This window comes from Salvelinus alpinus, chromosome 32 (genome assembly GCF_045679555.1).
Source record: "Salvelinus alpinus chromosome 32, SLU_Salpinus.1, whole genome shotgun sequence".
In the NCBI taxonomy this organism is placed as follows: Eukaryota; Metazoa; Chordata; class Actinopteri; order Salmoniformes; family Salmonidae; genus Salvelinus; species Salvelinus alpinus.
The window spans coordinates 12,310,920-12,327,842 of record NC_092117.1 but is presented as its reverse complement, the minus strand read 5'-3'; the positions used below and the strand labels follow the sequence as shown (position 1 = coordinate 12,327,842).

Below are 16,923 nucleotides of genomic sequence, written 5' to 3'. Positions count from 1 at the left end.
CGGGGTCTTTTCAAAATGTGTTTATTTTTGTCCTCTATTCCTCAAAAGATAAACCATTTAGTATATTTGACAGAGCAAAATCTTAATGTGTTATTGACAATATGCAGAGTTAATCAAGAACAATGTCTAGAAATAAGTTGTGTGTTTCAGCATCTCTATGGGAAGTGAGTCCAGTAAAAACATGTACAGAAATAGCAGTCTACGTTTTTGACAGTGACAAATACTCAACAAGACCAAGTTAACTGGTAAGCAAAAAAAGAAAGATATTCGACTTCAACACTAGGCCCGAACCCAAAGTGCAGAAGGGTGTGATAAGTTATAACCCCTGTGTTCGATCACATTAGAAGCCCATTGACGCTACTTTAGCTTTTAGGTCTACTGTTGATTTATTGTCCCTCACCATACAACCTCACATTCACAGTGGGAGCAAGACACACCCAAAAAGTGATTGTGGCATTCTGCATGACTGAACACATCATGCCTCACCCTGTCATGGTCCCCATAGAATTACAATGTTTCTGGTTTGAACCCACAAGACTGTTAGCCCGCTGAGCTAAAGCGTAGGTAGCAGTTCAAGACACAAATGTCTTCAGGCAAGGGTAGTCATCACTGAACCATCTCCGTTACACATTTCTGCCATGTCAGGTTATTCTGTCTAATTCAACAACACAATCTCATACTGTTGGCGGTGGGAACCTCCCCCCATGGAATCATCTATTTCACCCTGGTCATTTTAACACATGGGAAAGTAAAGCAGTAAGACTTCACTCTGGCTGCATTTACGCAGACCTATTTTATTATAATTTTGGTCAATCAGATCAGCTCTGAAAAAGATCTGATGTGATTGGTCAAAAGACCAATTGGTGGGAAAAGATCAGAATTGGGCTGCCCGCGTAAATGCAGCCTCTGGGTCCATGATGACACCCAGATAAATACTGTATTATACAGTCAAGTCAATCTTACCACCTAGGACCATCGTTTCCCATTTGAACAGCACCCTTTGGTGGCTATATTGTGGCATTACTGCACCAGTTTACAGACAACACTGCCAGCCTGAGAAGAAAATGGCTATGCCACGCCATAACATTCTATATATTTTTACACATGTTACATTCTTTTATACAATATATTGGGTGTGGTAGACAGTGCCTCATCACAATTCATAATAGTGAATTTAAATCAACATTCTACCAACATTTGAATTAATTTGTCATCAATGATCTGACGAGTTCTTCCTGTAGACACTTTCAAACGAGTGTTTGACATACAGCTGATATGTACTGTAAACTAAGCTCTGTCATGTTACATTTTCAGTTGTACAAATACAAAACACCACGTGAATAACGTAAGAATAAAAACAAAAAAACGATTGTCTTTTGATATCATAGTGAAGCATGTCCTCGAAGACGGAGTCGTCAAACTCCTGATATGCATGCAGTTCTCCTCTTCAAAAGTTAATTAAACGGACAGATAGCCAGCCTGTGTGATCAATCTACTTCATCAACCCATTAGTATGACAAATCTCTCGGTGCCATAGCTGATGTGTGTAAAAGGTCTTTAGAAATAATTAGATCCAGCAGAGCTACACAGTTACTCAAACCGGGCCTGGTTCTGGATCAGTGCAGTTTGTCACAAGAAAAGTCCTTCGAATAACAAAATCATAGCAAAGACTTTGAAAACAAAACTATTATGTGCATGCAGCATCATAAAATGATGTCCAGTAACCTTCTATATTCGTTCCAATTGATCATGTCTCATGAAGAATACAGTGTTTCTTCCAGTTTCCTCCAAATGCATTGTGGGTGGGTTGAGGTCCTGGCACTCTGGTCGCTAGGGGTCCTGACATGGGCACGGGGTCCGTTTAGTCTCCATGGGAACAGTTAGATGAGCTGATGCAGCTCTGTCTCGGTCCCTCCTGGAATGGATCGATACTGAACTTTCGTGGAGGGAAAACAACCTACACCTCTTAAAAACCCCAGATCTAATGGCTGATTTAACGTAATATTCCGATCTCGGTCTCTTATGTGTCAACAAGATTTTGGTCTTTTGGTCCAAAAGCATAGTGAAATAAAATGAATGTGGATAGTACCAGTAATGTAGGACCACACAGAAGTTAGTAATTTGTATAGTAAAATGGGGGACCCGAGTATCCACTGTACTGTATAATTAGCCCTGGTGCATCCAGTGTCTGTGGTTTCTCGAGATAGAAGCATGCAACAGGTCTATCCCCCCCATTATCTTTCTCCTCCACACCATTTTCCAGTCATGGAGACCGGGCACACCAGTGGTCCCTGTGTATCGATCAACACGGATAGTCCAATCGTTTAAACCACCCTGTCCACCCCAACAGCCTCGTGTCCGTCTCACTGTTTGACAGCCTGTCTGTAGCTGTGTCTCTGGGGCTCGGAGCGCTTGGTCTTGCTGCTCCCCCTGGTGCTGGAACTACTGCTGCTGGCCACCCCCTTGGCACTGCTGGCCTGGCTGCTGCTGCTTCCCCCCCCCCTGGTACTGCTGGCCTGGCTGCTGCTGCTGTGCTCCTCCCGCAGAGTGGGGCTGGAGTGGGCCCTCTGGAGACCCCCATCGTCAAAGAGGCGCGACTCGAACAGAGACAGGTCCTCTTCCCCACTCCGGATCTTAGACCTCAGTAGCATTGCGTACGTCCCATAGCGAGTTTTCTGTGCCAGAGAGAGTGCATGATGTCAAACAGGATTTGGCATTGCTGAGATCAGAGCCATCATTGTTTGGCAATCTGTTCTGGATTCTGGCACCAAGCAAAAGCAATCAAGTTTCCATTCTGGCTGACCTGGAATGGAATTGTCTTGAAACGTTTGGTAGCCAATTTGGCAGCCATTACAATTCTGAATATCAAACAAACTCAGTCTGCCAAACTCAGCTTGACTATGGCTCTGGCTGCAACTATTCAGTTGTGACAACTATCAATCCCTATCACTCTATTTAACACCAGACAACAACTATCAATCCCTCACCTCAAACTCCAGGTACTCCTCACGTTGCTTGTGCTCCTCCAGATCACGAACTTTGGCCTTTTTGTCTGGAATCACAGCAGTTAGCTCGATCAGCTCAGAGGAGATGGCCCGGAAACGTGTCTCATGGGATTTCACTTGTTCCTCCTGTCAGTGCACATGGCAAAGGAGGACCATGAACATAAGGCTACACCAAAGTCAGTAACCCATACAGAATTCTGATCAACATAGAGGCCTACTTACGCATTTGAGTTATTAGTTGTAAATAGCAATTCTTCTCTGTTTTTAAACACACAAAAAAGTATAGAGGAGTGTTTCTTCAATGATCTGTCTTTAGTAGACAAGGTCCTACAATTTTGGGGGTTGATCTCTCTACAGCACAGATACTGGATGGCATGAGTGTGTTTGGACTGGGAACTAGTACAAAGAGAGAGAAAAGGAGCGAGAGAGAGAGGGTCATGGTGTGAGTGGAGGCCTCTGTGTACCTGAGACAGTTTGCTGTTGGAGCCCGGCAGCAGCGGGCGGCTGAATTTCTTCTGGGAGCCGATGGCAGCAGGGAAGGGTGGCGCTGAGAACATGGCTGAGACCACGTTGATACGGGTGATCCACGACTGCATCTGCTCTGAATTACTGAGATGGAGGACAACGGAGTTCAAATCTGGATACTGGCTATCAGAATAAAGGCCACAAATGATCAGCCCCAGAACACACGTAGACAGGCTTCGGGTCAGTTATCAATTGAAGAAGTGTGACACTTATTTTCAATTAGGATTTGTTTTATTAACTTCCTAAATTGAAATGGAATTAATCCCAACACTGGAAGAAAGTGTATATCTAGGACATCACAGACAACTGTGTCCTCCAGGGACACAGAAGCATCATGATCCTCTACCTGAGCCTGGGGCTGTATGACAGGGGCACTGCCCACTCTATACTCAATCACTACTGTTTTGGGGGCACTTAGCACAGCTTTAGTACAGAACAACCTTGTAGAAGGCAGAAAGAGTAACGACCAAGGCTAATACAGAGCATGGGGATGAGGAGTGGGTGGAGGAGGAGGAGTCTCACGGTGCTTGGAAGAGGAACACTCGCCAGTCTGCAGTGCGCAGGTAGAACACGTTGGGCCTCTTGCTGTAGTCTGCTGCCCTCATGGCCAGAGAGTGGTGGATGGACACAGCGTTCTTCAGATCCTCTTCAGACAGCTGCTTCTCTGGACGGTACTCTCCCTACGGACCAATCAGAGAGCAGAATGCTATCACACACGTCCAATCAGAGACTGGGATAAAAGGATGGTTGGGAGGGGTGTGGTTTGGTGTACCTTCTGCAGGTAAAGGACCAATCCCTTCAGCATGACATAAAACGTCTTCCATCCTCTCTTACCTCGAGGGGCTGAAAAACAGATGATGGAAACACAAAATATCCACTCAGTATTTGCTGCTCCCAAGTGTGATTTTTAATCAAACTTAAAAATAGTACAGCAATGTTTAGATTGACACGGTCAGATTTATCAGCAGTGAAATGGAACAGATTATGGTTAACAGGTGAGGGTAAAGAGAACCTACTTTTCTTGCCGTCAGAGTCTGCATGGACCTTCCGCACCAGGAAGCCATTCTTATAGATCAGGGCGTCAGGATTCTGGGCCACGCCTAGACCACTGCCAATTCGCTTCATGGTGTGAGAGGCGGAGTCAGTGCGCAAATCGGCCAACTCTGAAAAGGACTTGCGCAACTCCTCCTCATCGCTATGGAGAGGACACAATTCAAAAAAAAAAAAAAAAATTACGTCCCTAATCATCAACAAAACCTGCTAGTCTCAAACTGTTAAGTCATGTCCTCCAGTTCAGATCCAGTAGAAATGAATGAATGATCTGTCCTAATAGCTTGGAGGTGAGAAGGCCATGTCTTTATCCACTCAGCATGCCACTCGTGAGAGCCTCTGGATTTCCAGGTCACTTGGCTGTCTGTCACCCACGCTGAGGTCACATCCCATGATGCTCCCGCTGAGCAGCTTGGTTGCATCTTACTGGCCAATCACAGAGAAAGGTTCACCAAGTTTCTAACAACTGAAACCCTGCCCCTGAACACTGACAGAACTCACTTTGACAAGCATGAACACTATGTCGAACATCTCATCCACTCACGTATCATTCAGATATCTATAATGCATTTCTTACATAAAAAAAATGGTTTTGCTGTAAGAGGAACAATCCTGATCGGTATGAGTGGTGAGTGACTCACTGTCTGTTAGATAACAGTATCCTGGCATCTCTTTGACTGACTGTGATGCCCTTTTCCCGTGAACTGAGGGGTCCGAGTGTTCGATGAGGCTATAAGAGAGAATCCTACAGTACTGACATTTGGGGAGGATGGTGTCTCCCGCCCACTGAAGACACTGACTGAATACAGATCTGTACACCAGTGGAACCTTGCAGCTGCTCCCATAAACATTCATTAATGTATGAGCTTGAAATTGCTGTTAGTCAGAGGGGGAGTGCTGCTGCGTCACACTGTCCTGACTGTATTGTCCACCTCCTCCGTCTCTCTGCTAGACACACTCAGATATGTACATAAAGGCGCACGCACACACACGTCGATCTTTAAGATGAAATCATCCACGGTCACATATCTGTGGACACAAACCAGAAACATGAACACAAACCACACATGCATGTGCATGCGGTTCAGTCGAACACTCTTTGGTGTGACGCATCCCAGGACCCAAGGGATCTGTGTCTTAAAGGAACTCTGTCGCTCACCTCCGCTCTCTATCCCATCTTTCTTTCACCATATCTCCTCAAAGCCATAGCCTTCAGGTATCATGCATTATGATGCGGTTATAATGCATTGTAAGACTTGTCATAAGCATGTGTACCCCCTTATAACGTCTTATATAATCACCTCGTGATTTTTGACAAAATAACAGCCAATTTCAGCCAGTTGCAATATTAAATGCATAAAGATAACACAATAGGCCTTTTTGTTAGACAAATGTTTATAAAATGCTTATAAACAAGTTATACATTTGTTACAAAATTGCATCAATTTAGCTTTTTAAAAAAGACAGAAAGGAACCACTTGTGTTGCAGCTGCTAGTACATGTAGGTATATTCTGAACAGTGAACTGACCAGTCAGCACATACTGTACACCACAGCTCTCATCTGTTGCTAAGTAACTGCTGACCTCTCTGAATCCACAAGAGCAAGTAGTGGAGAAGAGAGGTTCAGAGGGAGAAAAACAGGGAGAGGGAGGCGAAAGTGAAATACAGAGCAGGAAAGAGATAAGGGGAGAGAGGGGAGGCTACAGGCAGAAAAACGAGGATAGAGAGGGAGGCACATGGTGAGCGTTGGGATGTTGGGGCCGGGAAGATTAAAGCAGTGGTGCAGAGTGAAAGGGAATGTGAGAGAAGATGCTGCTCCCACTGCTCTCCTTCAGAGGCTGACTGAACCCCTAAAAGTGTGTGTGCTGTATGTGTTTGCGTATTTGCACTTTAGAATCAGAGTCAGACATTGACCTGTAATTACGAGAGAGAGGCAAGTAGGGACCTGTATCCATGGCAATAACATCTGGAGAGCTTGTGTCTTAAATTAGGGGCTCAGGGCATCACAAAGACTAGGTCCAGAATAGCAACCCTTGGCGCACACACAGTCTGGCAAATGCTACAGGGGCACAGTTGGTAGTTGATTCTGTAGGGGGAGAATTGCTTGTAGACTGATTTCAAGTAGATTTGAGGCTAATTCCAATTTTTTTTAAACGCTGAGAGACTTTTTCAATCCAACACATTTTGTGACATTGAGAAAATGAATCCAACTACGATATGAATTCAGGAAACCATAACAGCAGTTAATTGAATAAGGCAAGTGCACACAAATAAAGTCAGACATACACATACAGTAACAGTCAAAAGTTTGGACACACCTACTCATTCAAGGATTTTTCTTTATTTTTACTATTTTCTACATTGAAGAATAATAGTGAAGACGTCAAAACTATGAAATCGCATGGAATCATGTAGTAATCAAATTAATTGTTAAAAACAAATCAAAATAGATTTGCACACTCTTAGCATTTTCTCAACCAGCTTCATGAGGTAGTCACCTGGAATGAATTTCAACAGCTGTAAAAATTAATTTGTGGAATTTCTTTCCTTCTTAATGCGTTTGAGCCAATCAGTTGTATTGTGACAAGGCAGGAGTGGTATACAGAAGATAGCCCTATTTCGTAAAAGACCAAGTCCATATTATGGCAAAAACAGCTCAAATAAGCAAAGAGAAACAGTCCATCATTACTTTAAGACATGAAGGTCAGTCAATACAGAACACTTCAAGAACTTCTAAAGTTTATTCAAATGCAGTCGCAAAAACCATCAAGTGCTATGATGAAACTGTCTCTCATGAAAACCGCCACAGCAAAGGAAGACCCAGAGTTACCGCTGCTGCAAAGGATAAGTTCATTAGAGTTACCAGCCTCAGAAATTGCAGCCCAAATAAGTGCTTCACAGAGTACAAGTAACAGACACATCTCAATATCAACTGTTCAGAGGAGACTGTGTGAATCAGGCCTTCATGGTTGAATTTCTACAAAGAAACCACTACTAAAGGGCACCAATAATAAGAAGAGACTTGCTTGGGCCAAGAAACACGAGCAATGGACATTAGACCGTTGGAAATCTGTCCTTTGGTCTGATGAGTCAAAATGTGATATTTTGGGTTCCAACCGCTGTGTCTTTGTGAGACACAGAATAGGTGAAAGGATGATCTCCACATGTGTGGTTCCCACCGTGAAGCATGGAGGAGGAGGTGTGATGGTTTCGGGGTGCTTTGCAGGTGACACCGTCTGTGATTTATTTAGAATTCAAGACACACTTAACCAACATGGCTACCACAGCATTCTGCAGCGATACGCCATCCCATCTGGTTTGCACTTAGTGGGACTATCATTTGTTTTTCAACAGGACAATGACCCAACACACCTCCAGGCTGTGTAATGGCTATTTGGCCAAGAAGGAGAGTGATTGAGTGCTGCATCAGATGACCTGGCCTCGACAATCACCCAACCTCAACCCAATTGAGATGGTTTGGGATGAGCTGGACCGCAGGGTGAAGGAAAAGCAGCCAACAAGTGCTCAGCATATGTGGGAACTCCTTCAAGACTGTTGGAAAAGCATTCCAGGTGAAGCTGGTTGAGAGAATGCCAAGAGTGTGCAAAGCTGTCAAGGCAAAGGGTGGCTACTTTGAAGAATCGCAAATATAAAATAGATTTTGATTTGTTTAACACTGTTTTGGTTACTACATGATTCCATATGTGTTATTTCATAGTTTTGATGTCTTCACTATTATTCTGCAATGTAGAAAAGAGTCAAAAGAAAAACCCTGGACTGAGTAGGTGTGACTGGTACTGTATGCCCATACTTTCATGAGAACAAAAACATCCTTTGTATGCAAAGAGCACTTACATGGTCCACTGGAGCTTCTCGTTTCTGATGGAGTTGTACAAGGCCTAGAGAAAAAGACAAGACATAACAAACATCACACATATGAAAAACGTTTGTGTGTGTGTGTGTGTAATGTCTAATGAGTGTGGAGGGACCCTTGGTCATCCTGCTACTTGTGCGACAACAATCATTAGATGTCCTGAATAAAGCAGTTCACATTGATCATATTAGTCACACTGATTGAAACACAAGCCTGCTGCTTCGACCAAAGCAAACCACACAAAATGTACCCTGCATTTTCCAAGCTGTGCCTTCTTCTTGCGGGCCTGTGGGTGGTTCTGTCCATCCTGGGACCTTCCCAGCAGGTCAGGGAAGGACAAGGGTTTGAGGGAACGAGAGCGAGGGGCGCGGGGGTAGCGGAAGGGGTCCATCACTCGGAAGTCCCGGCGAACACGCACAGAGCAAAGAGAGCGGGAGCGATTCCGCCCATCAGAGTGGATGCTGTTTACACCAATCATGATAATGCACCAACAGGAGCGGTCTAGAGGAGAAGAGACGGTGGAGGGATGGATAAAGCCAGATAATCCCGGATCTCTCCTGTTGATCAAAGGCTCCACAGATTCTGTATATGGCCTCTTTCAAAGCTTAACACCAAAATGTAGAGATTCAGTTAAAAGGTAAAAAGAGGGAGAATGACAAATAGGTGACTCTCAACAGAGGTGTCAGACAGACAGAGAGGCAGACAGTCACTTTGTCACTGGTGACTGACAACAGGGGTCGCGGTCTTACGAACTGCGCTTCACTGGACTTTTGAGGAAACCACTGATGTAGGTTAACATGGGCCTCAAGCCCTCCGATGGGACTTCAGTTCCTGCATAATGGATCCATATGCATTCATTATGCATGTATGGAGAAACAGTGGTGTGCAACTGCCACTTGCTGTGGCACTATTCTGCGTCAAGTCTATGAAGGTGGAAGTCTTTTTGGAAGGATGTCAAGCAGTTGCCAACATGCTATTCAAGAGCTGGTACATACATACATGCATGCATACAGCTCCACCATACACTCCGTAACAACTAATGATGCTCAAGAGAGTCACACAAAACACACACACAGGTAAACAACAACCCAGTTAACGAGGCCGAAGGATGACTAGACGATCATAGCAACCATAAGACAGCAGTGAGCAAGCAACTGAGTTCACCCACACATACATCAGCGCACACACATACACTACCAACACACACTCACACCAAACCAGATAGAGCGGGTGGAGGGAAAGAATTCCACCCACTCACTCACAGGCAAGCTGTCGAAGAAAACCCTCAAACTGACACCACCGCACGTCCTATTGGAACTAACAACATTATCCAAGGCTTGACGATACAGATGCTGTATCCAAGGCAGTAGAATACAGATGTTGCAGACTCAGACTACCCTGTTGCGCTCTAATAAATGAAAGGCTTTTGGCTTGATGATGAGGGACTGAACAGGTCCCCTCTCCCTCTCTCTCTCTCTCGCTCTTTGTTCTCTCCGTTCCTGGATCCTCTCCTCTTTACTGGTTTGTCTTCAAACTTGGAAATGGTTCTCACACATCCACTTATTTCTCCTTCGTATGCGTCAATCTCTTATTTCCCTCCGAAAATCCCTCTATATGCGAGTCGGGAGAGAAAATTGCATCAGTGCTTCGCACTCCTTTCATCTCCCTCTTTTCAATAACTCTTGTTCTATTTCCCTGTGTGCTTCAGATGAAGAAAAAAAACAGACTGAATCACAGTGACAAAAGAAAGCGGATGATGAGTCCCGAGCGCTCTCTCTCTCTCTCTCTCTCTCTCTCTCTCTCTATGCGCATTTCTCTCCGGCTGAGCAGCAAATCCCGGTCCATGTTTCTGTTCAGATCCCTCCCTCCTTTTAGTGTCAATCATTTGCCTCCATATCACTGTTTTCTTAAAATGCAGGTATTTTTCACACTCCATTTCCACCAGTCTAACAGTGTAAAAGAAAGGAATGTGCAGTCCAGGGACAAGTATGAAACAATGGTGCCTTTCTAATACAGTAAGTAATAGTCTTTGGAAGAAATCTGCCTTCCAGATAATGCTACTAATTTGTGGGCTGAGATGTAGGCTATACAAGGACAGAAAATGATGACCTATGGGATGAGCAATGTATAGAACATATTGTAAAACCATTAAACAGAAACTCATTGCAAAACACACACACACTGTACACACACACCAAAATAATCATAACTCCTGATTGAGAGCTAACATTTCCAGGTCACTGAGGAAAATAATCCTCTGGAAGGTAGCCTGTCAGAAAAAGATCTCTCAGTCTGGTCAGCCGACTGGGATGGTAGGGGGTTGACATGCATACAGGGGTGCTATTCCATCCAGCCCCAAATGAAAAGGAGAAGCGGTCTTAGAGGATGACGGGGGCTAAAACACAAAGGAGTAAATCATGTTGACAGGGCTTTACTTCTTACCCGTACACAGTTTTTTGCCCGAGTCAAATTTCTCTGCATCAAATTGACTTGAAAGCTTTGAATAGGATACCTAGCCTAGAGGGTAAGGTGGAGCCATTGCCATACTGCTTATACCGATCCAATCTTTTCAGATCTATATAACTGCATATAAGGTAGGGGCAGTGGTTGTTTTGGGATTGGGCAGATTATTTAAAATCAAACTGCCCTAAAATTTATCTGATCAATCTATCCCATTGAAGTGGATATTCCGGGTCCGTTTCCCAGTATTGGGTCGGGACATATTTTAAAATGAAATTGATTGACCCACTATGATCCACTGTACTGTGCAGCCGTCTTCATCAACCTGGCCAAGGCTTTCGACTATGTCAATCACCGTATTCTTATTGGCAGACTCAACAGCCTTGGTTTATCTAATGACTGCCTCACCTGGTTCACTAACTACTTCTCAGATAGAGTTCAGTGTGTCAAATCGGAGGGCCTGTTGTCTGGACCTCTGGCAGTCTCTATGGGGGTGCCACAGGGTTCAATTCTCGGGCCGACTCTTTTCTCTGTATATATCAATGATGTCGCTCTTGCTGCGGGTGATTCTTTGATCCACCTCTACACAGACGACAACATTCTGTATAGTTCTGGCCCTTCTTTGGACACTGTGCTAACAAACCTCCAAACGAGCTTAACGCCATACAACACTCCTTCCGTGGCCTCAAACTGCTCTTAAAATGCTAGTAAAACGAAATGCATGCTCTTCAACCGATCGCTGCCCGCACCTGCCCGCCCGACTAGCATCACTACTCGGGACGGTTCTGACTTAGAATATGTGGACAACTACAAATACCTAAGTGTCTGGCTAGACTGTAAACTCTCCTTCCAGACTCACATTAAGCATCTCCAAAGTCCAAAGTTAAATCTAGAATTGGCTTCCTATTTCGCAACAAAGCCTCCTTCACTCATGCTGCCAAACATACCCTTGTAAAACTGACTATCCTACCGATCCTTGACTTCGGCAATGTCATTTACAAAATAGCCTCCAACACTCTACTCAGCAAATTGGATGCAGTCTATCACAGTGCCATCTGTTTTGTCACCATATACTACTCACCACTGCGACCTGCGACCTGTATGCTCCGGTTGGCTGGTCCTCGCTACATATTCGTTGCCAAACCCACTGGTTCCAGGTCATCTATAAGTCTTTGCTAGGTAAAGCTCCGCCTTATCTCAGCTCACTGGTCACCATAGCAACACCCACCTGTAGCATATGCTCCAGCAGGTATATTTCTCAGGTCATCCCCAAAGCCAACACCTTCTTTGGCCGCCTTTCCTTCCAGTTCTCTTGACTAGAGAACTTGACTCATCTAGCCAATGACTAGAACAAACTGCAAAAATCACTGAAATTGGAGACTTGTATCTCCCTCACTAACTTTAAGCGTCAGCTGTCAGAGCAGCTTACTGATCGCTGCAGCTGTACACAGCCCATCTGTAAATAGGCCATCCAACTACCTCCCTCATCCCCATATTTGCTTTTATTTTTCTGCTCTTTTGCACACCAGTATTTCTACTTGTACATCCTCATCTTCACATATATCACTCCAGTGGGAATTGCTAAATTGTAATTACTTAGCCACTATTGGCCTATTTATTGCCTTACCTCCTTACTTCATTTGCACACACACTGTATACAGATTTTTCTATTGTGTTATTGACTGTACGTTTGTTTATCCCATGTGTAATTCTGTTGATTTTGTCGCACTGCTTTGCTTTATCTTGGCCAGGTCGCAGTTGTAAATGAGAACTTGTTCTCAACTGGCCTACCTGGTTAAATAAAGGTGAAATAAAATAAAAATCTCCATTCACAAAGTGAGCTCAATGAACACAGACTCGTTATGTCAATACACTCACTGTTTATGTTTCCTATGACAGTAACTGAACAGTGTTACATGCTGATTGTAGGAAGCAAAGTGAACCTCTCCACTGTAGTGAGTTGTGTTAATATGCGCCACAGCAACAGAGAACTATTCCCTTGACACCCAGAGAAAAACGTGGAAATGTACACTTCTTTTTTTACACTTGACTTTTTAGTCATTTAGCAGACACTCTTATCCAGGGTGACTTAATAGTGAGTGCATATATTTTCATACACCACACTGTCTGCATTAGCATACCCTGCATAATCACCGCCCAACAGACACATTAACATTACTCGCACTGTACACAAAACACTGACAACAAGGTTATGAAAAGAGAGGATATGGAGAATAATATGGAAGAAAGAGACAGAGAAAGAGAAAGGGAGGAAGCAGCGAGTGAGAAAGACAGAGTGATTTGTAACGCCTGTCTGATAATGCCATGACAAAACGCTCGTCACAGCAGGCGGCACCATGTGACAGCCAAATTCCCATTTACCAAGAGGCCTGTCCTCCCTCTCACCCGTCACCAGTAATTTACCATATGATCCCTGCCCCATTGACTACTGTACTGTAGGAGCCTCCTCTCTCTGCACCAATAGAACAGACAAACAAAAGGTAGATTGCTGAGCGTTCTCTAATATTTCATCATTGTGATATCTCAGCTGTGATATGAATAGTTAACAGAGACTCTGAGGAGGAACAAAGCTTGGTCATCTCTGTGGGCAGCTGGGATGAGCTCCCACAGAGGTAGGTGGAACAGAAAGGTAGGAACACAACACATATCACACATATCACAGACAGAGAGCAAAGGAGCAATTAGGGAGAGAAAAAGATGCACTTCATACATGAAATGGAGAACGAGGGAAGAACAGAAGCAGGCAGATGGAAAATGTTCTGCCATGCGGTGATATGATTTGTAACAGAATGAGTAAGAGACTCTGAAAAACACAGGAAGGAGGGAGGGAGGGAGATGAAAACAAGGGAGTAGGAGGTGATGCTGTTCACAGGAGTGAGGCAGAGAGTGAGAGGGTGGAAGGTAGAACATGTTGACTCTCTCTCTGATCTACACAATATGGTGCTGTTAACAGCTCAGAGGTGCTCAACAGATCACATTCAAATCCTTTATAAAAGACAGAAAGCCCTGTCCACTACAACAGGGAGAAAATACGTAACGCTGGATCACGCATGTAAAAGAACACATCTATCTGAGGGTGAGAAACATTACGTCTCTCTGACAGCTTTCAGGACATGCATCTCTCGATATCGTCTGAGCATGCTTGCCAGTCAGTGGAGTAACTTACTCTGATGTCAACCAACAATCTAGGTTGGAAAAAAACTGTTTTCTCAACAGACTGACTGAAACTGGATCATAGATATCAAGAGATCATGTGGTCAAATTAAGGTCCTGCAGCTAAACCAAGGGTCCCACTGTGTGCATGTGTGTTTGTGCCTGGTTCAACACATCTAGCTATATTAGTTTCTACTGTATATTTTAACTAATTCAACAGACCTTGAGCAGTTCTCTAGGAAAATCTTTTCCATCATTTAGTCCTTCCAAGTTGCTGATGAACTGCAGAATGGACATCTTTTTGCCAATATTCTGAGGAAGGAGAAAATAAGCACCATTACTCACACTGTCTGCTTAAGGACCCATCGAAGGACAACTTTAGGTCTGTATTGACGTTTTATAGCGTATAGGTTACACATTTAGAAGCTATAACCAGGGCCCAGTGGTTTTCCTGCTCAAGCCAATGGTCTATCTTTTCGACCAGAAAACTTCCAACTCTTTACCCACATTCCCTCCACAGCTCTCTAGTCCCTGGCTCACCCACAGGTACTCACGTGGCCATGCAGGTCTGTATTGAGCAGCATCAGGGCACAGGTCAGAGTGTGGACACTGTCTGGAACAGGGAGAGAGAGAGAGCGCGAGATGTTTCAGTGAGTTCTAATGCAATATCAGCGTAAGAGTGCCCCACAGTGGCACACAGTATATCAATAATATGTGTTCTTTAACAGCCTTAAAACTGTAACAACTTGAACAAATGTCTGTGTGGACATACATGTACACATACACACACACACACACAAATACATGTACACGTGCATGCATTCAACCGGTCTAACCTTCAGAAGGTATTGCATTGGGGTTGCATTGTAGATATCTCCTAGAGAAGTGGGCCAGCACTCGCTCCCTCTCTTGTGTCTCTCCCATGAGGGCAAACTCCCTCAGGAAGGCTCTGTGGAAGACATACAGCATTGTGAGTGTTCACTATTCAATGAAAGAACAAATAAATAAATCACTTGGACATTATGCTACATATTTTGACCCTTTCCACTGAAAGAGATCTCACCGTATTGCCTGGTCAATAGTAAGGCCTGAGAAGTTGAAGTAACTGAGATATTCCTCTGCCACCATCCGACTAAACTCATTACTGCAGAATGACAAGATACAGACAATTAGACCGGTCAAACCAAAGATATCAAAAGTATTTTACTGTAACTACATTTGAAGTCGGAAGTTTACATACACCTTAGCCAAATACATTTAAACTCAGTTTTTCACAATTCCTGACATTTAATCCTAGTAAAAAATCCCTGTCTTAGGTCAGTTAGGATCACCACTTTATTTTAATGTGAAATTTCAGAATAATAGTAGAGCGAATTATTTATTTCAGCTTTAATTTCTTTCATCACATTCCCAGTGGGTCAGAAGTGTATATACACTCAATTAGTATTTGGCAACATTGCATTTAAATTGTTTAACGTCGGTCAAACATTTCGGGTAGCCTTCCACAATAAGTTGGGTGAATTTTGGCCCATTCCTCCTGACAGAGCTGGTGTAACTGAGTCTGGTTTGTAGGCCTCCTTGCTCGCACACACTTTCAGTTCTGCCCACACATTTACTATGGGATTGAGGTCAGGGCTTTGTAATGGCCACTCCAATACCTTGACTTTGTTGTCCTTAAGCCATTTTGCCACAACGTTGGAAGTATGCTTGGGGTCATTGCCCATTTGGAAGACCCATTTGCAACCAAGCTTTAACTTCCTGACTGATGTCTTGAGATGTTGCTTCAATATATCCACATAATTTTCTTTCCTCATGATGCCATCTATTTTGTGAAGTGCACCAGTCCCTCCTGCAGCAAAGCACCCCCACAACATGATGCTGTCACCCCCGTGCTTCACGGTTGGGATGGGGTTCTTCGGCTTGCAAGCCTCCCCCTTTTTCCTCAAAACATAACGATGGTCATTATGGCCAAACAGTTCTATTTTTCATCAGACCAGAGGACATTTCTCCAAAATTACTTTTTGTCCCCATGTGCAGTTGCAAACCGTAGTCTGGCTTTTTTATGGCGGTTTTGGAGCAGTGGCTTCTTCCTTGCTGAGTGGCCTTTCAGGTTATGCCGATATAGGACTCGTTTTACTATGGATATAGATACTTTTGTACCTGTTTCCTTCAGCATCTTCACAAGGTCCTTTGCTGTTGTTCTGGGATTGATTTGCACTTTTCTCACCAAAGTACGTTCATCTCCAGGAGACAGAACACGTCTCCTTCCTGAGCGGTATGACGGCTGCGTTGTCCCATGGTGTTTATACTTGCGTACTATTGTTTGTACAGATGAACATGGTACCTTCAGGTGTTTGGAAATTAGTCCCAAGGATGAACCAGACTTGGAGGTCTACAATGTTTTTAGGAGGTCATGGCTGACTTCTTTTGATTTTCCCATGATGTCAAACAAAGAGGCACTGAGTTTGAAGGTAGGCCTTGAAATACATCCACAGGTACACATCCAATTGACTCAAATTATGTAAATTAGCCTATCCGAAGCTTCTGAAGCCATGACATCATTTTCTGGAATTTTCCAAGCTGTTTAAAAGGCACAGTCAACTTAGTGTATGTAAACTTCTGACCCACTGGAATTGTGATACAGTGAATAATAAGTGAAATAATCTGTCTGTAAACAATTGTTGGAAAATTACTTGTGTCATGCACAAAGTAGATGTCCTAACCAACTTGCCAAAACTATAGTTTGTTAACAAGAAATTTGTGGAGTGGTTGGAAAACGAGTTTTAATGACTCCAACCTAAGTGTATGTCAACTTCCGACTTCAACTGTATATA

The 16,923-nt window shown here is 43.8% G+C and overlaps 1 protein-coding gene across 4 annotated transcripts in view; it reads right to left on the bottom strand.

The window, feature by feature from the left end:
- Positions 1-5: 5 nt before the first annotated feature.
- The window catches only part of LOC139562133 (PH and SEC7 domain-containing protein 1-like), a 45,880-nt gene continuing 28,962 nt past the window's right edge, over positions 6-16,923 (bottom strand). For 3 of the 4 annotated variants that reach the window (XM_071379504.1, XM_071379505.1, XM_071379506.1), the window contains 11 exons: positions 15,153-15,233; positions 14,926-15,038; positions 14,644-14,702; positions 14,312-14,401; positions 8,437-8,480; positions 4,547-4,725; positions 4,303-4,373; positions 4,053-4,210; positions 3,470-3,614; positions 2,988-3,131; positions 6-2,675 (listed from right to left, as the gene is read on the bottom strand). In XM_071379504.1, the coding sequence (XP_071235605.1) occupies positions 2,364-2,675; positions 2,988-3,131; positions 3,470-3,614; positions 4,053-4,210; positions 4,303-4,373; positions 4,547-4,725; positions 8,437-8,480; positions 14,312-14,401; positions 14,644-14,702; positions 14,926-15,038; positions 15,153-15,233 (1,396 nt within the window). In that variant the 3' untranslated portion in view covers positions 6-2,363. Of the gene's footprint in view, positions 2,676-2,987; positions 3,132-3,469; positions 3,615-4,052; positions 4,211-4,302; positions 4,374-4,546; positions 4,726-8,436; positions 8,481-8,705; positions 10,247-14,311; positions 14,402-14,643; positions 14,703-14,925; positions 15,039-15,152; positions 15,234-16,923 lie in introns of those variants that run through there. The other variant, XM_071379507.1, reaches the window with a different exon arrangement.